This window comes from Taudactylus pleione, unplaced genomic scaffold (assembly GCF_031769625.1).
Source record: "Taudactylus pleione unplaced genomic scaffold, aTauple2 ptg000408l, whole genome shotgun sequence".
Lineage (NCBI taxonomy): Eukaryota > Metazoa > Chordata > Amphibia > Anura > Myobatrachidae > Taudactylus > Taudactylus pleione.
In genome coordinates, this window is record NW_028284810.1 from 10138017 (window position 1) to 10165236 (window position 27220).

General features: G+C 41.8%; 1 protein-coding gene across 1 annotated transcript in view; it reads left to right on the forward strand.

The window, feature by feature from the left end:
- The window catches only part of SNX25 (sorting nexin 25), a 268761-nt gene that overhangs the window by 41359 nt on the left and 200182 nt on the right, over positions 1 to 27220 (forward strand). The window contains exon 2 of the mRNA XM_088447009.1: positions 16740 to 16824. Coding sequence (XP_088303135.1) covers positions 16740 to 16824 — 85 coding nt within the window. The remainder of the gene's footprint in view (positions 1 to 16739; positions 16825 to 27220) is intronic.

A 27220-nucleotide genomic window follows, 5' to 3' on the forward strand; every position in this document is an offset into this window, starting at 1 on the left:
CACAGAAGTAAGCCATTATTATGTTATGGATCAGTGTTCTCTGGAGTAATTAATGACACTTCACCATATGACCATTTAATGGACTAAAACTGCACTTGGCAGATGCCATATACAGTCATGTGCATAAATATTGGGACATTGATGGAATTTTCATATTTTGGCCTCTATTCACCACCACAATGGCTTTGAAATGAAACAAACAAGATGTGCTTTAACTGCAGACTTTCAGATTTAATTTGAGGGTAATTACATCCAAATCTGTTGACCGGTGTAGGAATTACAACGGTTTCTATATGTGCCTCCCACTTTTTAAGGGGCCAAAAGTAATGGGACAAACTAAACATTCCTAAATCTAACTTTCACTTTTTAATACTTTGTTGCAAATCCTTTGCAGGCAATTACAGCCTGAAGTCTGGAACACATAGACATCACCAGCCGCTGGGTTTCATCCCTGGTGATGCTCTGCCAGGCCTCTACAGCAAATGTCTTCAGTTCCTGCTTGTTCTTGGGGCATTTTCCCTTCAGTTTTGTCTTCATCAAGTGAAATGCATGCTCAATTGGATTCAGGTCAGGGGTTTGACTTGGCCATTGCATAACATTCCACTTTTTAGCCTTAAAAAAACCTCTTTGGTTGTTTTTGCAGTATGCTTCGGGTCATTGTCCATCTGCACTGTGAAGCGCCGTCCAATGAGTTCTAAAGCATTTGACTGAATATGAGCATATAATATTGCCCAAAACACTACAGAATTAATTCTGCTGCTTTTGTCAGCAGTCACATCATCAATAAATACAAGGGAACCAGTTCCATTGGCAGCCAAACATGCCCACGCCATGACACTACCACCACCATGCTTCACTGATGAGGTGGTATGTTTTGGATCATGAGCAGTTCCTTTCCTTCTCCGTACTCTTCTCTTCTCTTCCCATCACTCTGGTACAAGTTGATCTTTGTCTCATCTGTCCATAGGATGTTGTTCCAGAACTGTAATGGCTTTTTTAGATGATGTTTGGCAAACTCTAATCTGGTCTTCCTGTTTTTGAGGCTCACCAATGGTTTACATCTTGTGGTGAACCCTCTATATTCACTCTTGTGAAGTCTTCTCTTGATTGTTGACTTTGACACATATACACCTACCTCCTGGAGAGTGTTCTTGATTTGGCCAACTGTTGTGAAGGTGTTTTTCTTCACCAGGGAAATAATTCTTCTGTCATCCACCACAGTTGTTTTCCGTGGTCTTCCGGATCTTTTGGTGTTGCTGAGCTCTCTGGTGCGTTCTATCTTTTCCAAACAGTTGATTTGGCCACACCTAATGTTTTTGCTATCTCTCTTATGGGTTTGTTTTGATTTTTCAGCCTAATGATGGCTTGCTTCACTGATAGTGACAGCTCTTTGGATCTTATATTGAGAGTCGACAGCAACTGATTCCAAATGCAAATGTCATACCTAGAATCAACTCCAGACCTTTTACCTGCTTAATTGATAATGAAATAACGAGGGAATAGCCCACACCTGTCCATGAAATAGCTTTTGAGTTGATAGTCCCATTACTTTTGGCCCCTTAAAAAGTGGGAGGCACATATAGAAACCGTTGTAATTCCTACACCGTTCACCTGATTTGGATGTAATTACCCTCAAATTAAATCTGAAAGTCTGCAGTTAAAGCACATCTTGTTTGTTTCATTTCAAAGCCATTGTGGTGGTGAATAGAGGCCAAAATATGAAAATTCTGTCAATGTCCCAATATTTATGCACCTGACTGTAAATGCTTTGTGCCCGGATACGTACAGTTTGGTGGAGGTGGAATAATGGGTTGTTTGTCTTGATGTGGTTTGGCACGTTTGATGTGGAAGAACATAAATGACCTGCAGGGAACTTGACCACAACTCGAACATATTTGGGATGAATTGGAACACCTACTGCAAGTCAGGCCTTGTTGTCTGATATTGTCCCACCTCACTAATGCTCGTCTGATTGAATGAATGCGAATCTCTGCAGCCTTGTACCTGTTAGCAGTAATGTGTATCCTGTCACGTAGGCAATTCCTGTGCTATGCCTGTTGCTCTTTCAATTTGCATTATGTGACTATTCTGACACAAATCCAGGCCTTGCAAACTGAACAAAAAACAGAAGTGTTGTCACCGCAAATATAATTTGAAGCTCATGCTAGGAGAACATGCTCAGCATGGTATTAAATAATGATGGTGTTTAATGAATCTGCTCTGTCAGCAATGTTCTGTGGTTGGTTTTATTAGCATCCCTTGTAGCTGCCATCAGCATGGCAGGCATTCTTATTTTGTTGTTGTGCAGAGATACAATCACTGCCCTTTAATTCTCGCAGTACGTTTCTAGTTTTTGTTATGACAATGATTTTCCACTTGCAGTTTCCCTTTTCTTCAGACTTTTTTTCTGGTTTGTCGTTGGAAAGGAAAATAATCCTGTTTAACTTTAATGTGGGTACTGTTTTACAGACATGGCTAGTTATGTACTAGACCTTCAACTTTCCTCCTCAAGCTTATTGTTTCCCACTTTACACTATGCTACAAACACATTAGATTGATGTAGTCTGTAGCCATTCGTACACTTAAAGGGGTTCCCACTTTATATTTGATTATTTGTTCTGTTTTATTGGTGGGGCTCCCTACTCTGGGATCCCCACCGTTTCCTGTAATTGGCAGCATCCCGACACTGACAAATATCTGACACCACTGTCGACCAACTTTGATCAAACAGAATTTTTATGTAGCACCTAATCACATTCCAATATCACACTTTAAATATTAGGGAGGGAGTGTTAAATTAGGGGGCTCCCAGGAGGCTTAGGCTAGGGGAAGGGGGGGGTTAGGCACCCCTGGGGGGAGGTTAGGTTTAGGCAACCCCCGGGAGTGTTAGGTTTAGGGAGCGGGGAGGGGGGGTTAGGTTTAGACACCAAAGGGGGGAGGTTAGGGCTAGGCACTAGGGGGAGAGGTTAGGGTTAGAGGGGAGAGGGGAGAATTAGGATTACTTACCTCCGCTGTCTGGATTTACACCTCCCGGGCTCGCGTTGTCGGGATTTGAACCGGCAGCTAAACAGCCGTCAGCAATACAATCCCATTCCCAAGGTGGCACTTAGGAAAGCTTTCTGGCATACATAGCATGCCCTCTTGTTGTTTTGTTCTTTTTGGCTGTGAACAATAGCTAGGAGTGCACTGCACAGCTGAAGTTTACAAAAGAAAAGCAGCACTTATTGCATTGTAACTATGGACTGTAATCACCAGGAGCTACTTCTAATGGTTACTGTAAATTTAACGTTCATGTCATGCACATCGTTACTACAAGCTGCGCGGGTGCCATGTTCCTGGAGACATGCGCAGTAGACTCTGGCACAATGCCAGTCTAATGCACCGCTGGAGAAGAGGGTGTACGATCAGAGCTTGCACACAGGCCCCCTCCTCTCTTAAAGCGCCTCCAATTCTACCAAAGATGAGGATCATATTTATAAAGGGGTTACCACTAATTCTGCTTTCACGTATTGTCACTCCTTTTAAGACTGACAAGCATCCAATCTCTGATTCACTGGGGCATGCAGTCAAGTAATGACACCTTCCAGCCGCTTTACATTGTTGATAATAACCTGGTTTACTGACTATTCTTGGGCTAGTTTTTAGTTCTTTGTAACTACTCTGCAGTATCTGGTTTGTGTGGTTAGTTTAAGAACCAAAAAGAATAAGAAATTAGCTGATGGTAAAAAGAAAGGGTTTAATATCTACACTGAGAGATTTTGATGAAGACCTGGGGCCAAATGTAATAGGGTGATAGTTTAAAAAATGTGAGTGTTTAGCAGTAAACTCTCGCACTATTGAAACTCGGGAAATGTAATAGACACCGAGAACATGCAAACGAGCCTGTTTCTAGACTAAAGAAAACTCTCATGATTTAAACTGTCATTCGGATGTTTTCCCATTTTGAAGATAAAACTCGACCAATGTGAGAGGTTACTGCTAAACTCACACATTTTCTAATCTCTCTCCCTATTACATTTGGCCCCTGGTTTGCTGCCATCTCTTATCTAACTTGTTAACGACGAGAGTCAAGTTAAAGGAACCAATTTATTATTTTGTTCCTCCTTTAACCAACCTTTGGCCACAGAGTTCAATTCAACACTAATCTATATGTGGCTGTGTAGTAGTGTTATGCCTTGTATTCCTCTGTGACATCACCTGAATAAATCCTGAAGTGTTGTACTTTTAGTATTGTAGTGGTAATTCTTTATGCCAACCACCACAGTACATTTTATTTTGTGCAAACGTACATTTAGATGTATACATTACAATATACATTGCCCACTTTATATCTTACTATAGAACCAGTTTGTGCCCATGTATAAGTAGTCTTCATTCTAGCACCCTGCATATGTTAAAACCTGTGCAGTTCCTCTATCCTGCCTGGGGTTTCACACTCTGCTCTGGTACTTCTATCACATACACTGCTGTGGGATGCAGTCATTTTGCTGGCGGACGGAATGCCGGCTGTTGGAATCCCGGTGTCAAAATCCTGACCCGGGACTAAACATAGGTGTCGAAATGCTGACACCAGTTTAGAGACCGACACCGGAACCCCGACAGGCGACAGCCCGATCGGATGTACATCGGGGTGCCTTAGCTGTTAGCCGCAGATGGGGAGGGAAGGGTTTAGATTTAGGCACCACAGGGGTGTTAGGGATATACTTTGGGGGGTGCCAGGTAAGGGATGGGCACCATTGGGTGGGGGGGGGTTAAGTTTAGGCACCAACGGGTGAGGGTTAGGTTTAGGCACTTGGGGAGGGTTAGTGAGCAAGAAGGGAGGGTTTAGTATACTTATACCTGTCGGGATGCTGAGCATCGAGATGACGCTTTCGGCATGTTCACAGGAGGCATCCCGACTACCGGTATTTCATACCAATTCAGCTGCTGTATTTCAGTAGTTTGCTGCATCAACTGAGTATGCTAGAAGTACCAGAGCGGAGAGCGACACCCCAGGCAGGGTGGAGGAACTGCACAGGTTTTAACAGGTGCAGCTTGCTAGAATGAACACTATTGGCGGGAATTCAGTTGTTTACATCGGCAGCTGACCCCCCTTCATGCCCGACAGAGCTATGCATTTGTTACTCCTGTCTGGTGCAAATAGCTGCCGGCGCCAGCATTTCAGCTTGCACCCCCCCACCCCCGGGTGGCGAACTGAAATGCGTGAAAAATTACCTGTTTGGGTGCCCAAAGGGCACTTTTCGCAATCAATTGAATATCGCCCTGCGATCTCCAGGCACTTTAGACGGGAGATCGGGCACGATAAACAATTGAATACCACCCTATGTGTAAATTGTATTAATATGGGCCGCATAGTAACTGACATCTGAACTGTACTGAATAAAATAGAACAAATAACGTGGTAAACACATTACAATCATCAAGGATTCTTGAAATTCTTCACTGTAAGAAAATAGATAATTAAATATTCCTTACTAACCTAATGAGAGTACCACTTTGCTCACTATGCAGTGAATACATTTTACACGACTGTCAGGCTGAATAAACCTGGCTATAAACTCCCAAAATAGCATCACACCCGTGTCCGGATACCAGCGGCAACATTATCAAGTCCACATACTCAGTGTTGAAATATTGAATGTCGTCCTACTTACCGCATCCCTTGGTCTCTATCTTTTACCTGACAATTGGTTGAAACACAAAACCACACTTTGGGGTCTATGGACCTCATTCAGAGGCGGTCGCTCGGGAGCGATCGGTAGCACCCAAAGTGATTGAGAATATGCAAAACGAGCGCTCAGTCGCAACGCACATCGTAAGCGTGGAAACTCCTACAACATTGAAAGCACACCTCCTATCTCTACGGCCTAATTCAGAGTCGGTCGCAGGCGGCAACCTACGTCAGCACGATTAACACCTGTTACAGTGTTAATTGCCTACAAACATCGGTTGAGGCAGAAACCATTGCCTGCACTCGCAATGCTAAAGGTAGACCCTGGGCTACCTTTAGCTCTACGAGCAGTAGCATCGTTATTGCAACGAGATGACGTGTGTGATGACTCGCTCAGTAATATATGCACACCCTTAAAACGCCCTTTTTAAGGTCAACCACGCCTGCGTCCGCACCACCAGACCCCCGTTCACAAGCACCTTCCCCTGTAACCACCCACAAACGGCACGAAATGTCAATCTCAGCTACGACCTCGTATTGACTAACGAGCAAGAGGATTGCTGTCGGAAAGACAGGCTTGCGCACGCGCACTGCCATGTACACGCATATGCAGTTGAAAAAAACATCGCTCGCTACGACCAATCGCTCCGTGCGACCGCCTCTGAATGAGGTCCTATGTATCAAGCAGTAAAAATCGCGGAGAAGTTGCCCATAGCATCTCCTGAATATTCTACAGTGTGTCTGTTTCTAGGGGCAGTTATTTTCAGTGCTGGCTGTTGTTTTGATGTGCTGAAATCATATGTTAGATCAAAGAGGCTGGCAGAGTGCATGATAGAATGTTTTGAGGCTATTTCCAGGGTAAACGGCACTACAGAGACATTGACTAAAGTACACAGATGTGTGTAGAGCATGTGATTGTATGTTGAAGTAATCCGTCTCACACAGGGATGTATATAGCTTACAATGAACAGTTGTTATCAGTAAATTATGCAATAGGTCTGACGTAGGCAGCTTGTGACACTCTTTCCGTACACTGTCTAATTTTTGTTTACTATTTGCATGTATAGTCTGTTTTTCCAAAATGGGCTCGTTTCCTTGTGGTGATACCAGTTTTTGTTTTCTTTTATAAATAATTTGAATCTAAATTAATTTAACGATAAAGTTTTCGATTTATACTGGAATTGATCTGAGAAAACTATGTGTCATTCTTTCATTTAAATAGAAAGAAAAAGCTTTGGTTTTATTTATTCTACAATCTCTCCACCCAGGTTGTAAAGGGCTTCATAGGAGCTCCAGCGTAGAATCTACCTTAACCACCATTTGCCTTAGCACCACATATTTAGGGATGGGGGTGTTTCCCTGCCACCCCTAGGGCTAGAGTTTTAACGTATTCATTCTGGTCAGTTTGTTCTCAAGATTCAAATTCTTGGTTATGGCCCCTTGCGCTGCCTCTATTACGCTCTATTGTTGGCTGTAAACTTGCTGTGTACACGGTGGTCCCCCCACCCCCCCACACACACCTTTTCTTTCCTTTTCCCATCTTCACGTTTTTTTTATAAATTCTTTATTTTTAAAGACAAAGACAAATTCTGATAACAGAAAATCAGTACAAAACAGTACTGTACAGAAAATATCCATCTTAGACATATAAAAGGCAAATTCCAAAACCATAAATAATCTAGTAAAGTCTAAAGTGCAGCGTATTCCATAAAGTAATCCTACAAAAAAAAAAAAAATTAAGAAAAATAACAGAGCTAGTTAAGGGGAAAAATAGGGGGGGGGGATGCAAATAGACACTGAGTGCACCGATGTAAGAGACAAAACAACAGATATCTATAAGTTAAGATTGTGGAATGAGAGCTGCATATGAGGCAGAGGATTTAAAATCGTTAAAACTAAACCAAAGAGCAGTAAACTCAGTGTTTCTCAGTAGAGAATATCATCCATGGTCATGTAGAAGTCAAGACGCTGACACCTCTCCCACACTGTAGGACGGGGCTTGACCCTTTTTACTAAAATCTAAGAGCCATGATGAAAGTGTAGGAACCAGATCACTGTACTCCCCCCCCCCCCCCCCCCCCACCCCCAAAAACAATTACAGGAGTGAGTGAGGATCACAGCTCTCTGTGTTATGCACACTATACTAGTCCACAAAATGATTGCAGTTGAATGGATATAGTAACATGGAGGCCCCCTCACTGCTCTGCACAGCTCCCCCTGCTCCACCCCCCACCCACCAGTAATAACGGACCACATTTCATATAAAACAATGGTGCCAGAGAGTACACCACTATCCCTCTGAAGCCGCTCCACAATCCCTGGCCAAGCATAGACCCTCTATTACTGGGGCGCTCTATGCAGCCAGAGATAGGAGATAGGAGACAGTAGACTGCCGGGACATACAGGAGAATCAGCGTAGACTGAGACAGACAGCAGGGATCAGAGCAAGACAGGAGGAGTCAGTGCAGGATGGGACAGACAGGAAGAGTCAGCGCAGGCCAGGACGGACACAGGCACAGCAGTCACCGCAGGCGGCACTCAGCACATGCATGCCTGTGCATGAAATGAACGCCGCAATACTATAGGCACGAATCTCTGCAGGGGCTGATGAGGATCTGCTTACTCCATCACTGCAAAATCTGGTAGCCAGGCAGCAAAATCTGGTAGGCATGGCTACGTGGCTCCTGGGATTTGTCACGCCCTGCTGTAGGAAGAGTCTGGGAGCGCCAACGGACTGGGAGCGCTTCCCTTGCAGTATTATTATGTTGAAGGAGCGATTTTTTTATATGGAGAAATCAGGGCAGATGTATGCGAGAGCAACCAGAAATCTGGGCCAGACGGTTCAGTATGGCTTAAGATCTCCGAAGTCAAGGACCCCAAAAGGGGACAATTAATGGACAATCCCACCAGATGTGCATCATCGTACCTGTTTCCCCAAGGCACCTCCAGCAGAGAGTGTGACACTGTGGGATAGTACTTATGGAGAATGACCGGGCAGTGGTACCATCTTGTCATGACTTTATATTGCGTTTCCAGAACCTCCAAACTGTTGGAACACGCATTAGTAACTTAAAACACTTTGTCCCAATTAATTTGTATGTCCTTATGAATAAAATCTATGTCCAGGGCCACTACAAAAAGAGGGTCATCGGTAAACATGTTATGCAACAAAATCTTGTATATACCAGAGTTTATATGTGTGGGAGATATCCGGTGGGAACACACAGATTCAAAGGGTGTCATATCCCTAGCAATTACTTAAGGACCCCCAAAAGAAGAGGCAAAGTACCAGATCTGAGTGTAGGCCCAAAAACATTGTTTTGTAAGGGGGGTATTGGCACATGAATCCGAAAAGGGTATAAATTGACCATTAGCCACTAGGTTTCCCACTCTAAAAATCCCCACAGCAGACCAGGTGGAGGAAACCGCTCTGAAGGCCCAGGAGGGAAAAGGGGATTATAAAGGATAGGATTAAGATGAGATATCAGTGAAGATATCCCAGGTTTAGCACGCAACCTTTTCCACATATCCAATGTAGGGCCCACTGTTGGGTGTGAATAAGTGGATATCATTGGCAATTGTTGCGCCCCCCCCCCCCCCACCACCATTTCTGCCTAAAGAGCACTTTATGTTTGAATCTGGGCTTCCTGCTCCCCCAGACAAATTTTCATATGAGGGTATGTGCTTCAGACAAAAAGCTTGGGGGGAGGGCTATCTGTGTAGTCTGCAATAGATATGAGGCGCGGAAGTACATTCATCTTAATAATATTTACTGTAGGTGACCCAAACAGGAAAACTTTTGCAGACTCCACTGATCTACTTGTTTTGCGATTGGAGCTAAGTAAAGGTATATGATTAAGGGCAAACAGGGTCACATGTACGTCTAGGTTTCAGTATGCCTAAGATTTTAAGAGAGGAAACCTGCCACTTAAAGGGGAAGGAGGCACCAAGTGCAGACACAGTCTCAACCAAAGCGGTGACCTTTAAGGCAACAGATTTACTATAATCTTAAAATTAGAGAGCTTGCCAAATCGCTGGAATTCCTTCACTAAATTAGGGATAGAGGTAACTGGATTAGTTACCATCGCTAGCAGGTCATCCGCAAAGAGGGCAAGGCGATAATATCGTGAACCCACCTTAAGGCCCGTAATACTAGGATTAGCTCTAATCGCTCTCGCCTGGGCTTCCATGCATAGTACAAAAACCAAGGGAGAAAGAGGGCAGCCCTGACTAGTACCATTTGATATGTAAACTGGGGCCGGCAAAATCCCATTCACTCGTATCTGGGCCGAAGGGGCTCTATATAGGGCCAGAATTTTTGAAAGAAAGACTGTACCTTACCCTAATCGCTTCAACACCCCTGTCATGAAACTCCAATCCACCCGGTCAAAAGTTTTTTCAGCATCAGTGGAGAGGAGTATCATGGGAATGTCAGAGGAAACTGCATGGTGTAGTAAATCAATGACTTTGGTGGTATTGTTTTTCGCTTCTATCCTGGGACAAAACCCACCCGGTCAGAGTGGATGATAGTCAGATGAAGTGGTTTAAACCGATTAGCTATAAGCTTAACGTAAAGCTCGACATCTACATTTAAAAGAGATATTGGGCGAAAAACTTGCTGGTAAAGATGGATCCTTGCCCTCCTTGGGGATAACCGTAATGTGTGCTCCAAGCGATTGATCAGAAAAAGGAGTATGCGCTGTAACAGCATTACAGGCCTGTAGCAATAGTGGCAAGAGAGTGTCGTGATACGCCTTGTAGTAAGACAATGTGAAGCCATCGGGACCGGGACTCTTGCCAGATGGGGAGGTCTTAATAGCAACAGATAATTCTTCCTCTGTAAAGGGGGAGTCAAGAGCCTCTGTCACCGCTTCGGGCAGAGTAGGGAAAGCTATTTTAGATACTTCTGGATCTGTAATACCCGAGCTACCGGATCTAAGTTCGTATTATTCGGGCCTAGATTCTATAGGGCAGAATAAAAAGTCTTAAAAACTGCTGCCATACCTTTGTCAGTATCGCAGAGGTTACCAGTATGATCCTTGAGACGTTGAAGGTAAGTCAAGCATTTTGCCTGGTTTGTTTCTCCAATGATAGTATTTATGGCGGCATCTTCGAAACCCTCTCCCAGCCCCTTCATATAATAGATCATTAAGAGCATCCCTAGCTTTTTGAAGTGCCACAAATACATCTGAGGCCATAGTTTTTTTTTATGGGTAAGTTTGAGCATCTGAATTTTGGATAGCAAAGCATCCCTACATTCAGTTTTTTTTTTAGCTAGGGCCCTAACTGAATACACTTAGCCCTAATAACACATTTGTGGGCCTCCCAGATTGAGACAGGTGAAACATCATCAGTAACATTATGAGAAATGTACTCTCTCAGGGTCTCCTTAATTTGAACTTTACAATAGGAATCACAGAGGAACTGCTCGTTAAACTTCCAATACCACTGGCGAGGGGGAGGATCACGAAGGTATAAAGTTAAGAATATGGTCAAAACTAGTAATCTGCTAAATAGTGGCATCTGTAATGAGATCTAGGTGGCAGTGATCAACACAAAAGTAGTCTATGCAGGAGTAAGAACTATGTGGGGAAGAATAAAAAGTGTTATACCTCTCTGCTGGATGTAGCAGTCTCCAGGTATCTACCAATAGGAAGTCGTGCAAAATCAGTCTAAATTTCCTAGTCTCTTTAATAGAGGTGTGTGGGCATCCAGAAGTTGTTTCAAGAGAAGGCTCCAAGGCTCAATTAAAATCTCCACCAACCACTCGGATGCCCTCCTACTGGTCTTCTATCAATTCTAATGACTTACGCAGAAAGCAAGACTGACCCATGTTGGGTACATATAAATTTATCAGAGAGAATTTTTGATTATCTTTGGGTAACCTTGATCAATAATCCCCTACCATCTCCAATATGGACAACCAAAATATCGGAAATCCTCAGATGCTTAGAAAATAAAATGGCCACACCCTTAGCCTTGGAGAAATTAATAAAGTACCCCCCTGGAAAATAGCGAAATTGTAAGGACAGAGCCATACCTTTCTTAAAATGCGTCTCCTGGAGAAAAGCTATATCTACTTTATCCATATGCATCATATGTAGAAGACGGGATCTTTTCTCCGGTATATTAAGACCCTTTACATTGTTGGAAAAAATAGATAACTTAGCCATATTTAAAGTGTGTGGGTGGATGTCTTGATTGTCTGATGCATGAATCAATTACCCGAACATAAATAGTGTCTGTCGGCAAATAAAAAAAAGGGGACACACAGGAGCCAAAAGAGAAGGAAAGAAGAAGAAAAAGGAAAAAAACCTAAAACCTAGAACAAATCATAATAAGCAAATGACATATTAGCATCAAAATAAATCTCCATTCATAACTGAAGATGGTAATAGTATAATAGCAAAACTCTGTATTAAAGGCCATGAAAGCCCCTAAGGGGTCCATGGACATTATATACACAATGGAGTAGGGGGGAATAGGAGGGTAATAATGAACATGACACCCAAATAGGTCCAAAAACACCCGTTTTCTGCAATGCTGCCTGTCGCCGCCCCCGAACGGCCTCAGCCTGTCAATCAGGCTGCGGTGTCCAGGGCACTGTGAGCGATTTCGCAAAACGAGATCTACACATCTGTGGTGCGGCATCTGTGCACCGCACATCGGTGATTTACATAAACCATCGGGTTTGTGTACATTGCTGAATTAGTCCCTAAAACTTTATGTACACTGAACTAGACACACAATTATATTGGGACATTGAGCTGATGTTTTGTTGCCAGTGTAACAAACATAAACAGGTCTTCTTTAGTATAAATATAGGTCCTGAGGAACGCTAGTTAATTAATGTTATCTTTTAACCCAACTTACATTAATCATCAATGTAAACAATATATAACTGGTACCATATGGAAATGAAGGATGATTTTCAGAGTACACCAGTTTTAGTTATAGCAGCAATTACAAAAATGTATTAAAATATTGTAAAAATATATATAAATATATTTGAAACTTTACATTATAATACAATACACGAGCGGAACGTTCTCTTTGTGTACCGTAAACCTGTTAGTACCCCATTTTCAGGAAAAATTCAATATGGCTTTATTCTTGCCAAATTGAAATAGCGACAATTATTCCACGCGTTTCGTTAATCATGACTTCTTGAGGGGTTCTTAAATAAGAGAAAGTAAGGTATCTTAGTATGGCTAGTTGAAACCGAAGGTCCCATCACAATAAACTGATTAAATTATAAACTATAATCTTGATTCTTGATTAACAATTGCTAGGATATATACATGGTATCCAATTGACTGATGAAAATAGTCGCAAATGCAAATTAATTGATAAAGGTCAATTTTATCACCCTTAACTTAGTTATTCCAAGATATAAGATATCCCTCCAGTATGATCAACAGCTTGTTGTAGGTTTGAGGCCTGCCACTGGAAATCCTAATATTGACCACTTGAATGCTGGTAAAAGATATTGCTTGAATATAGATAAGGGAGGCCTAGTTAAGAAAATATATGCTAATAAAATCATATAAATATATGCACATATATACTTTTATGGATAATAAGGTCTGACTTGCAACTTGTTCTTATTGGTATCCAACAATTTATTGACATGAAAAACTCCTTCCAACACCAATCCTAACAAAATTAGGTAGAATTAGAATTATATTTGTTTATATTCAGTGACATATTTGTATTATTAGTGCCTTACATATATTGTGAATTGATATTTATTAAGTGAGAAAGGTCTTATGGCCCAAACTAAAGGTTATACTATAAGGTCTTATGGACCAGACAAAAGGTTATTTTCATTATATATTAATACTTACAGTACAGAGAATCAGAAATGAATACTCCAGCCCATGTGATCTATGTGTGAGTTAGGATGTGAATGAAGTAGTGAATAATGAATAATTTCTACTAATTTATTTTTACTTACAGTAAAAAACTAAAGCTAGAATATATTTTATATATCCTTACTCTATAAAACAATTGTTAATTGATATAATTGCATTCCAATTGACTTAAACTTATTTCCTGAGTGAGTTCCACCACTCTTTTGATTTCCAGTTTTTTTTTAGACCACAAGTAAACACACAGCAGCTATATGCTGCCGTTACTGCAGTGAAGCCTCCAGAGCCAAGGATAACGTCCGCCCGTCCTATTTCTAAAGTGGTGCGGACTTCCTTTCAGTGGAACGCACTCTACTTCCTGGTGCGTTCCACCGGTGTCCGGCAACCATTCTAGTTCTCTATTGGCGCATGCGTGGTTCATTGATTGGGCGTCCTCCGTTCACCGATGTGGATGCATACGCAAAGTGCCAGTACTCCTGCCCCACGGCCTGAGTATGCACCAATGCTACGGCCGGGCACACAGGCTTGCAATTTCAGGTCTTATTTAGTATTTTCATCAAAATAATAACTTTTCCCTTATGTAAAAAGGTCGTTTTAACTGAATATTGCAATGCTTATATTTTTGGTTGATTGCTACCTCTTATGATAATCCTTTCATTGTGCTATCTTCCAATATAAAGCTTTAGTAAGGAGTGATTATTGCTTAAATCAGTGGATATTTGAAAGCATGCTAAGGCAGTATTTAAAACTAATATAATAACCTGATTAATTTTCAGTAATGTATTTATATATTAGCATCACTGATAAAAATAAAAATGCAGATTACATTGTGTGCTGGTAAGTTCCACCTCCTCTTAGAATTGAAAACATGAACCAAAATCTGAGCATGAGGCCGAAGCCCAGCAGTTTGTTAGATATTGGGGTATTGTAAGCCATAACTTTTCTCAGGATTACCGGGCACTGACATAATAACACAGTGCTGGCACTTCCACAAGACCATAGACCCCAGTTACTTGGCTACCCAATATTGCTAGGCCACAGTCTTCCTCCTTAATAACAGCCTCATTTATCAACGAGTTTATCACTCAAAACTAGTGATAAATTTCACTTTTTATGATAAATGGTGCTCCAGCCAATCAGCTCCCAACTGTCATTTTTCTAACAGTTGACAGTTGGGAGCTGATTGGCTGGAGCACCATTTATCATAAAAAGTGAAATTTATCACTAGTTTTGAGTGATAAACTCGTTGATAAATGAGGAAGACTGCTAAGGCTATCTCGGAGTGATATAGATGTATGAAGCCTGGCAACTTTTTTATAATTGTAAAGAAAGAAGGACATAGCAATTGATGTATGTCGGTGAATCATGTAGTAGAAGCTTAGGGCAATATTTACTGAAGTGAGCATTTGTAGTGGAGATATTGCCCATAGCAACCAATCATTCTACTTGAGTTTTTTTTTTTTTTTTTTTAATAGTATTTATTTATAAGTTTGAAATGTAAAACCACAATACACAAAATATTAGGGAGACATGGCTAAAGAAAAGATTCTACTTAACATTTATCTAGCATCTTCTAGAACAGTGGTGGAAAACCAGTCCGAAGCAAAGCGCCAAAAAATATCTGTAGTCAAGTTGAAGAGCCGATCGCATGCACATGCCTTAGGTGCATGCCCAAAATGGGGCGTGGTCTAGCTGTCACAAGGCCACGCCCCATATTTGCGCACACCTGTGGTATGACATTCGCAGGAGCATGACCTTGTGTCACACCCCCGTTTTTAGTCACGCTGGTGGCGAGCCCAGCACATTGAAAATTAACAAATTACATAAATTTCCCAATTTAATATTTTCACTGTTGAAGTGAAAGAAAAAGCCAGAGCAATATAGAAAACTTTGACATAGCCACGTTCACATAAAATACACAGAAACTAGCCAGAATACATTTAAAATACATAAATTGAAATTCAGAACCACATAAAATATATTGAGAAAGCTAGTACCCATTATGCTTATGCTGGATCCACCAGGCGCGCGGGCTCCTCACAGCTCGGGTGACGCATTACTGGGAACGCTGGCTTCTGAAGCGATGAGAGGCTTCTTTAGTCTCTGATCACTTCAGAGACCAGCGTTCTCGGTACCACTGGGGGCATGCCGAGCTGGGAGCCAGGAGCCGCAAGGGAAACACAATAGAGCCGCATGCGGCTCGAGAGCTCGGGTAGGGCACTCCTGTTCTAGAAGATAGTGGCTAGAATGATTGGTTGCTATGGGCAACATCTTCACTTCTAAAACTCTCTCACTTTAGTACATATACCCTTTAAAGTGAAACCAGTACCTACAACACTAGTGATGGACGCCATTTTCCTGTGTGATAAACTAATATTCTTAGGAACGCAGCATATGACTTCGCTGTGACCTCATGGAGAGACATAAGGCGCTTGTTATGCATGCCTGAGTGGTGCCATTAATTATTTGAACATTGATAGGATGAATAATCATTTCAGTGACAACGAGGAAGCTCCACTAAGCCTTAAGCTGCATACACACGTAAAGATTGTCTGTCCAACCATCCAACTAGCTGATTGGTTGGAATGAAAATCTGGTAAGGTATGAAAGCAAATGACAATCAGCAATTTGCTCCCAAACCCTGGAAAATGGACAAAAACTGTTTGAGCAAATTGTTTAGATCAAACATTTAACAAACTTGTCTGACGACAATTTTCATATGTTTTCTGGCATTTAGGAGCAAATTGCTGATCATCAGTTACTCCCATACGTTACCAGATTTTCATTCCAACCAGTCAACTAGTTGGATGGTTGGACAAAAAATCTTTACGTGTGTACCCAGAGAGTGATAAAGTACCAACTTATCAGCTCCTGTCATTTTCAAACACAGCCTGTAAACTGACAGGAGCTTTTTAGTTGGTACTTTATCACTGTCCAAGGCTTAGTGCACCATGACTACCTCTAAAAAAAAATGTAGAAAAACTAAAACCAAGGGCACTAATCTTGCTGGTGACAATATATAATACGGCTGAACTGCCGCTCTCCAAAAAGGAGCTGTTAACCTTTTAATACCACAATAAAAAAACACTAATGAGGCTCTAGGCCAATATGTGTAGATATCTGGTCCACTTTAGCATCACTAGTAGTAGAACATAAGGTATAACCTGTAATAAAACCGTGTAATAATTCTGTTTCAGATTTTGAATTCGGTGAATTTGCATGAACCAATCCAGCTCAGGAGAGTGGTTATATGTCACAGCATGGATAAGGCTCTAAAGGAAGGTAAGCAAAGTTCATCTCCTGTTACTTCTTCTCTGATCGTTTCTTTTTTTGTCATCCTGAAGAATCTAATAGGTTCCGATTGCTTCTCTACAGTAGCCAGCAGGCACTTTTATAGCAAGTTGGAAATAGCTCTGTGTGCCCAGACTTGTATCACAATAGAATTGAGGAGACTGGAAAATAATTTGAGGTGGCATAAAGTACTGTGCGGATAAGAAAATAAATACTAACAGATTTATTACTGCCAAGTCCTGAAAAACCATTGGGCTTAGAAGAGTTGATCCTAGACAGTTCAACCCTGTAAACCTCATCGGAAACCAGTGCTAATGATTAATGATTGCACTTTGACCTCTAAATGTCATTGCAATTTATCAGACAATTACAATGATTTAATGACTATAATTTTGTGATCTCAGTGATTTGGAGTATGAATACTACTGAAGAATATACAAACTTATAAATGCTGCATGAGTTTGTATTTCCAACATAATATCAAGGTTTGAAATATTGATCATCTTTGTGGGATGTGACAATATCAGTGCATCTTTCTGTAAGTAAATGTAAGAGGCTGCACCTGAGTCCCCTAACAATTCAAGCTCAACTTTTATTTTTTTTATAGGATACATTGGCCCTGATTCAGAGCCGCTCGTAAGCGGCCGCTCGTTCGTTCTGACCGATGTTCGCACATCTGCGCATGCGTACGGATTTTAATACGCATGCGCGAACCAGTCAGTGCGGCCGAAAATCGTTTCTTCGCTATATAGTGAATGCCTGTTATTTTGAGTGACAGAAAGAGGCGTATGTGGGTGGTAAAAGGGGAAGGTGCTCGAAAACGGGGAGTGGAATTAGATCGCAGGCGTGCTTAAAGGTCAAAACGGGCGTTTTAAGGGAGTGCATAATTAATACAGCAGCGTCATTGACCACGTCACTTGGGTTTTTTTTACTCCGAACTGCTCGCAAAATAGCGGTTGAAAAAAACCAGCCACAAGAATAGCGAGCAGTTCATACGCTGTTCGATGTACTCGATTAATCTAATAAATAGCGGACATGACGTATGGTGCGAGCGGCAAGGGGACGTATTTTTCAAAATTACAACCGCAAGTTTTGCTCGCTCGTTCAGACTTAGAGGCGTGAACAGACCGCAATTAGCGAACGATTCATTTGAATAGCCGCCCCTTGTTTTAGAACGAACGACCGCAAATAGCGAGCGGCTCTGAATCAGGGCCATTGTCTTTAGAACATTGTGAGACCTTCATGTTGTGAGTACATTGGGGGATATGTGACAAAGTGGGGAGAGCTAAAGTACCAACCAATGGGGTCTTTAATCTGGGGGGACACCTTCAGCAATGTGGCTCCGGTACGCATTGAGTGATGTAGTGAACGATGGAATGATCCCCAGTTACGTCCTTCACTACCTGCGTCGCATGCGTTATTGTCCGGTTGGTCATACAGCTCGGCTGACCGGACGATAGTGCATGCGACAGCGGGAGTGTACAGATAGTCTGTACACGCTATATTGTTGCAAAAGGTTGTAACAATACATTTGAAGAGACATCTACAAGTGTGACCATTACCCGACATCACAGTATTTATGCTGCAGCTTTAACTTCGTCGTGGATGTTGCAACTAACATGACGAGGGGATGAGGAAGGCAGCGGGAGTACGGGGGAGCTGGAGGTGATGGGCTGCTAGGCACAATGACAGAGGGTGGAGACATGGGTAGCGCTTTAATGTAGCTCAGCAGAGGAGATGGACTCAGCAGTAGTATTGGAAGCAGAGCTGTCATAGCGGTTGAGAAGTGAGGAGGGGTCCTTAGCTTGTCTGAGGCTTATTAAGGACTGAAGGTGTATTTGTAGGTGTGTGTGTGTGTGTGTGTGTGTGTAGGTAGGTGTGTTTGTTATTTCTGTGTAGCAATGAATGTATCATGGTGTTACACAAGATGGGGATTATCCTTCATACCAGAGCTTACCCTGTACAGAGAGATGGAATAACGTTCTTGGTGAAACACATTAAATGATTTATTCTCTTGTGTACAAACTGACATGTGAACTAGCACGTAATGCTCATTCCCAGGAATTTACTTTGTAGTTTGAAGAGCCTAAATAATATTTATTTTATCAGTAGCGAAAAATGTTCATATGTTGTATTTATTGACCAGGCCGAGCTTGTGTCGTGTTATAGAGTTTAACTCTTCCACATAAAAAGGCATCGTTATCACAATCCGTATTTTTAATACTGATGTGATTAATATATTTTGTGTAAATTCGCATAGTGAAAATTAGTATTTTCACAGATTTTTACCAGTGAGCTCTTGCCGGGAAACGGGCTTCGATAAGAGGTCGTCCCTGCAAAGAGCTGGAGGAAGAGTGATGGGCGTACACTATCTTTCATCTTCCTGATTCGGCGTCTGTGGGCTTACTGCGCATGCGTGGCTACCAAGGATCCCTCTTTGAAAACAATCCCTGTTGTACTATAGGCTGACGCCATCTTCTGATGGCATTCGCTATCAAGGCCATGTGAAGCATTCCAGAGCTTGGTAAATCCTACTGTATAGCAGCCAGCATAGACGCCTATGGGACTGCTTTGTGGTGGGAAATGAAGGCCCTGCAACAGATATTAGAGATTTTTGCTGTGGTTCCTCCACGGTACATCTGGGGGATCCTTAATATTTGCGGTTAACCCATTTTCGGGTAAATATTTCACAAATATTAATTGATAAATAGGCCCTAAATCATCTTGAGCGGTGCTACTGCTTTAAGCTCCTACCCACCTATGTTATTTTAAATTGATTGAAATATTTATTTTGGGTAGGATTGTGAAAGTTACAGACTTTCCATTATGACACATGAAATTGGAAATCCTATGTTTAGTGGATTGAAGTGTTTAAACTGTGGCGTCATAGCTGCACCATGGAGTATGTGCGAAGCTCTGATCTATAGCTCTTGATAGAAGTGTTATTACTGTTTGCTGGATCTAGCTCAGGTGTGTCCTGTTTCTACCCCCACTCTCTAAGCTGTTTCCTGACTGCTGCATGAGTTGTGTTAGGGTAGTTAGTTACGCCTCACTAAACCGTGACAGTGTCCCTTGGAAAAAACTTTTTATGAGAGTACAGCAGTGGCTGCAGATGTTTTGCAGAGGCACATTTCTATCCGCTCACACACTGCATCTGTGTGAAGGTGGGTACACACCTGACCGATCTATCTGCAGATGATGGTCGTTCATACACACTGAACGGCCATCATATGCTTGTGCCCTCGCTGCTGTGTACACACTTGCCGATGGACAGGATATGTCTGCAGACATATCTTTCCATCAGCTGTGCAGCACAGCCCATGCGATATGTTGGTGAACGACGACGTTCACCGACATATCGTGGGTACACACTGGCTGACGGGCAGCAGATATATTGGCCGATCAATTGATCGGCCAATGTACATATCTGTCAGTATGTACCCAGCATTATTCCACTCTTGTGCATGGCAGAACACACCTTTTTTTTTCTTTACCCTGTTGTCAGTAGTAAAACATTAGGACTCTTACATTTGGGAGTACAAAATTGTTATAATATGACATTTGGCAGTAACTTGAGCGGTCAGTTTATTAGGTGCCAGTTGTAATGATGAGGCCATGGACAACGTATAGCACAGGGACGATAGCCCTTGTCAACTGCAATGGGGCTAATTCTGAGTTGGAAGGTTTTGCACCTTGGCAAAACCATGTTACTCTGCAGGTGGGGCAGTTTATTTTAAAAAAAAAAAAAATAAATAATATTTTTTTTATTTTATTTTTTGTAGACTGAAAATAACACATTCAGAACAACAAGACAATAATAAAAAAAATGGTATAAATATACATCACATCATAATAATATAATATGATAAACATAGCACAGACGGTGTAATGGTAGCATTACTGCCTCACAGCACTGAGGTCGTTGGTTCGATACCCACTACGGCCCTAACTGTGTGGAGTTTGTATATTCTCCCTGTGCTTGCGTGGGTTTCCCCCGGGTACTCCGGTTTCCTCCCACACTCCAAAAATATACTGGTAGGTTAATTGGCTCCTAACAAAATTACCCCTAGTGTGTGTATGTGTGTATGTGCGCATGTGGTAGGGAATATAGATTGTAAGCTCCACTGGGGCAGGGACGGATGTGAATGGCCGAATATTCTCTGTAAAGCGCTGCGGAATATGTGTGCGCTATATAAATAACTGGTAATAAATATATATAATGTCTATATAATATGTAAAGCAAAACAACAAAAACAGGTTCAGAGAGAACTTATTCCAGAAAAATGGACAAAAAGAGTGGGAGAGGGGGGAATAACTATAAATAAACAGCAAAAAGTTCTAAAATTACACTATCACGAGAAAGAAAGAAACAAGAAGAAAAGGGGAGAAAAAATGTTAACAGGAAAGAGTGAAAAGATGATACAGACAAGGAAGAGGTAAAGAATGAGATCGGAACCACGGGGAACAGGTTTTGTGGAAGGAGGCTACAAAGTAATTTTGTAAACTCGTAATATATTCCAAAGAAGCTATGATGTGGATACGAGTTCCGAGGTCTGTCCGTGAGGGTGCTGTTTGAGACTTCCCATTATTGCCCATTAGTGACTTTGCTGCATTGCATATATGTACAATTAGCTTATCCTGATGCTTTCCAACTGACCACACAGGGGCATTTTGGAGCGCAACTGAAGCACCTTGTGGTATATTCAAATTGATCACTGCGAAGATCAGGTCCCCACACCTGGTCCCAATATGGGCCGATGATAGAGTAGGACCACCACATGTGGTAAAACGTACGATCCTCTGCACACTTCCTCCAACAAGAACTGGATGATGATGGGAATATAGCATGACGTTTGGATGGTGCCAAGTACCACCTGGTATAGACTTTGGAACATTTTTCCCATTTGGCAACGCTAATGGAAGCCTTGGGATTTCATAATCTAATGGTGGGCCATCCCTTGTCAACAATCAGGGTGGACAAATTGGCCTCCCAAGCCAACTCATGGGGTTCCCGATCAGGTGGATCTGGGGCCAAAATGGAGTGGTAAAGCACCAAGATGTTTCCCTTGACTTTAACCGAGTAAACACACAAGCGTTCAGTTGGGGACAACAATCTTGGTGTTCAAGAGGCAGACTGGGAATTAACAAAGCTAATAGGTGGGGCATTTTTTGAAAAACAGAGAATTGATTTCAGAGAATCGTGTCCAGAATCAAATCTAAATTGCAGTGTAAAAATACAGCTGTCCAGCATTAGTGGGCTACATGCAAAAAGGTCATTTGCGCCCCTTGCATTGCAACTTGGTTTTTCCATGTACAAAGTTCCTTTTTTTTCTCTTTAATTACTCCCAACTCAAAATCAGCCCCATTATTGTGTCCTATATCTGTTCCAAATAATTTCTTCCATATCCTCTGTTGTCTTGAGATCTGGTGAATCTGGAGTCCAATGCATTACTCTCGGAATTTGCATGGTGCTTTATCTTACTGGCCCAACCTCATTTGTGTACATGGACAGATATTCAAATATCCTGTGTTGGTATTCTACACATATCCAGGGTCCCCAGTGCTATCACCCCCTTTACACCACCAGCATAATGTGCATGGCTGATATGCAGGAGCATGGATCTGTGGATGTGTGACATTATGCAGAAGGAAATGATGCTGCGTTTTCCAGTCACTTATTGGTTGTGTTTCTTGGCCCAATGAAGCGGTGCTTTCTGTGGGTAGTTTTGCAGACAGTATTTAGAACTCTCTTGGTTTATTGACAGCCACACTTCGTACTTGTGCTGACAGAACACTAGTGCAGGCAGCTGTGTGCATTTTGACTCCAGTTATCACAGTTATGCGTGTCCAATAATCAGGAGATTAAAACTCTTTTATTTTCTTTTGGCGCGTCACTGACATAATGCAATGGTTGCAAACACTGTAATGTACTATGTAAAATCTCCCTATTCAGAGATGCCTTGCTGTAGCTAAGTGGTGGAATGCCACTATGTTGATTAAGTATACTATATGGGGAGAAGGATTCCATGTAGGGAAAAAAATGTAGTTCCAAAATCTGTAAACTGTATATGTTAACAAAAACATGCATGAAAAGGTACCAACAAATGAATAACTAAGAAAAGCCTAAAATTAAATACTTCCTTTTTTTTCTGTGTAAAAACTGAAAAGAAAAGAGTATACTTAGTAAATTTGGTAGCACTATGCCTATTAGAGGCCTAGTGCAGTGACAAAGGCAAGATTTCTAGAGGGGGGTTTCCAAATGCTTGATTTTAGAGCAAGTGTGGTCAGTCCATGTTGCATAATTCCAGCATATACAGGACCAGCGATCACAGTAAGCCATTAGATGCGGCAGAAGGTCCATCCTATGTGAGCAGAATGGTTTTTTTTTTTCAGATGTGGGCATCATTCCAGAGCATTGGAGCAAGTCCGGGAGTCTGGGGTAGCAGTAGAAGAACCTAGCACTGCCCTGGACATATATGTACATATTGGTCTCCTTATGTACTGGATAGTGTATTATTATACAGTAATAATAATTAACTCTATTGATGGTCTATAGCAGTGCACCCCTAACAGTGCACGTTTTCCACATCTCCTAGTTGGTGCACAGGTATATTTATTACTGGCTGACACATTTTAAAAGATCCACAGGTGTTGCTAATCATTTCATTTGGGATACTGAGAAGAACATGCAGCACTAGTAACATTGTATTCTATTACTGTTTCTATTGTGGTCATAATGTGTGTTGGGGAGGGGGGTTTCCAGGCAGATGGAAACCCCCCCTACGTTTGCCTATGTAGCAACAGCCCTGAATAGGGAAACTTTTATTATGTCCTTGTACTTCAGTTATTAGACAATTGTTACAATCCAACATGGGATGGCCACGGCTTTTCTACTGGGGGATAAGGAGGGACCTGTGGTGGATATATTAGGAGGTGGAGTTTAATTATCTTTCAACTTTAAAAAAGAATATTGATAGACTTTGATACATAATTATTAGTAATACAAAAAAAAGTTCATTTATTATTCAGCTGCCTTTATCCAGAGTACTCTACCCACACTTACCTACTTTTGAAAAAGCTTTCCAGGGAGATTGTAAAAGCAGCACCTATGAGTGCGGCGGTAAAGTGGACGTGTACTGCTACATCTGAAAGGCGTCATAAAATTCACTTACGTCCAAATGTAAATGAGCCCGAAAGTAAGGTCTATTTGTCGATGAAAACACACTGATACTTTTCAGAAAATGCCTTTAGCCATTGTGCCTTATAACCAATGCAGGGAAATGATGCTACTGTTCCCATTTGAATGTATATAGATCTGTTTTTATTTACATATAACAGCTTCATGATTGGGGTAAGGTGCAATCAGGGAGATTACTAGACTCTTCAGGGAGTCTGGAGATTCCTACTATTTCAGGGAGTCTCTCTGACAATCAGGGCAAGTATGACTCTACCCCTCTCTTTTCTGCTTTCTAATGGTGCGTACACATGGTGCGATTAAAATGAATGATAACTATATCGATCATATCGTTATTGTTCATATCGTGCATTTTTCGGTGCCCAATGACCTGCGATGTGCGGACATGTATGGACAATATCGATATCGTCCATCGACCGTGCATGCAGGCCAACCTGGTCGATATCTACCAGGCTACTATAGGCACCCGCAATCGTTGATTGCAGATCGCTATAATCATTGGTGAGTTGGTGGTGTGCTGGATGATCAATATCGATCGTCCAGCACACCCGGGAGAACGTACAACGATATCGTTATGGTTGTCGATCGTCCCCTGTGTACGCACCATAACGCTTGCACAGTCCTTGCTGCACATTGAGATCTCTTTCTGTACAAGTGGCTCACGTTTGCCAAATGTAATAAAGTTCTGGGAGGATTGTGATTTGTATTCACTTGGCATGAAATCACCCAGAGTTATTAGTACTTATTAGGAGTATTTGGAGCATGACAGGCAAATTGTTTGAGGAGCTCTCTTACAACATTATGCAATTTGTCATTCAACTTTAACCTAGATTTATAAAGCATTCAGGAAAGTTGTTTAAATGTAGGACACATTTATTAATATCTCTCAAGTATAAAAAGAACAGCAGTAAATGTAGGACAGAGCACATAACAATTAACTCTGGCCAGAGAAATCAAACTATCATTGAAATAAGTATTTCTACAGCGATTGCATTCTCTCCACACATAATATAATGCATAACAAATGCAGTGAATCTGTATCCACTACACCAAAGTTATTAGTGTAAACACCACTCATTAAATCCCTGTGTGTCTCATAAAAATTTCCTTAAATGCCTTTAAACTGAATAAAATCCACTGCTCATTGACCTTGCCTGGGGTTTGACAGCACTCTGATTTGCCCATTGATAGAAGAGTATGTGAAAAGCAGTAAAAATAAACAATGTTTTATAATAATAAAATATGACTTTTTCATTTTGGTAAAGTTATTGCTATAAAATCCCCTTTAAGCGGTCTAACTTGTCATGAAGCAGGCTTTAAATTATTGCCCATCACTTCGGGTAAACTAAAAATAGATTGAAGACAAATGGCTCTACCTAGAGTCCTAGACTGATTACAGCAAATCTCAGATTGATCTGTTGTGCGAGTGGTCTTATAGCTATAATATGTCAAAACTGTTCGGAGGCAGCAATTTTTTCTTTTCTGCATTCTCCGTGTGTTAGTTGATCTGCGATAGCCACCTTTTGCTGCTCAATATCTCATTTCTATTCAGCGAAATGTGGAATTTACAGTGCAAAATGTCAATCATTGGAATGGTGCAGGAAATGAGCAGCCCAAGATTGTATCTTTGAAACTCTGCACCTCTGCGTAATAGTCTGTTCTTCCACGAAATTCGATTGTCGCTGCAACTTCGCTTATCTCTAGCAGCCTCCAACAGTAGCAGCCTATCAGCTGCTTGGTCATGTTCAACAACTATGTAAGCAGTGTCCGAAGGGTACTGCAGCCGCTGACATTCTCGTCATGACAGCTGGTTTTGGGCTGGCTCGCTCAGTTGATATTTCCAGTATACTAGGATGGCATGGATGAGAGCATTTTGAAACGAGTAACACTTCCAAGCTAATGTGAGTGATTTCTTGTATGGATTGTTTTCCCATTATTCTCAGCTGCAACATGACAACCTTCTGCAGATGAGCTTAATTGAATTAGTGGAGCAGCTTGCTGACTGTGATACACGTTTCTTGATGTTGGTGCAGAGCTGACATTTTATTTGTAGCCCTGTGAGGCTCCACTTCTCCAGCCTTACTGCTCGCCTGCCTCTTACAGCTGTGTGACTCCCTCCCATGGTCATAACATCTTGTTAATTTTACAACCCTTCCTCAGTCTATTTCACTCTGTTAGTGTAGAAAACAAATCAAAGCTCTGTAGTTACTTATATGCTGGGTACACACCTATACAATCATATGACAGATCTTGCAACTCCCGACATGTTCGCCAGATATCGTAAGAGTGTGTACACGCCTACGATCATATTTTATCACAAGAAAACGGATCACATCTGAGGATCTGATTTTATGGGGGTCCTAAAATTCATCAGATGGTACAATGGGGTCTAATAATCTAGGTCTGCAGATGATGGTTAGTTTTCACTATATATTGCTTCATTTCGATGCCATGTATAGTTGTGTTAAGGGGCAATTCAGGTATATTCACTTGTCCAGCAAAGTGATGCGGAAACAAGGTCCTCTGTGATCCTGGCTTTAACTGCTGTCGTCCGAGATATCGTACCACCAGTACCATCCACCGGGGGAGCAGCAGATCAGGCAAAGCAGTTTTGGACTGGGAGTAGGGGGTTCACGGGGGGATAGAGTGAGCCGGGGGTAGTGGGAATTCAGCAGTATGATTTGACATGGCAAATACTTCACTAATATATGCATGACAGAGCAGGGTTAGGGGCAGCAGTCAGCCAGCGGTATGAAGGTCCAGCGGCATATGCTGGGTCACTTCTATATGCACTTTGTGAACCTCTCCATCCGTGCTCAGTGTCCCGGTCACACACAGAGAGCAGGGGCAGATTTTTTGTCTCTGCCATTTTCTCCCTGGGCCCCTCTGATTGGCTGCTATTACAGAAGGGGATGGAGAGGACAGGAAGGAGGTTTTGATGGACAGCTGTCTTCTCTTCTTTTCTCCCATCAGGAGGCACTTTACGCCATCCTGAGATGGCAATTTGTTTTCCCTAATCTTGATAAATTGTGAGGTAAAATAAGATTATGTGGTCTGCGCTATGTATAAGGAGCAGATCCTATTGATTTTGGTAGTTTTAAATATGTAGAGTAGCGCTTGTGGAGAATGGTGTAGAGTGTGAATGCGGTGTCATGAAGATAAATCTAAATAATGATGAGGTTAAAAAATAAT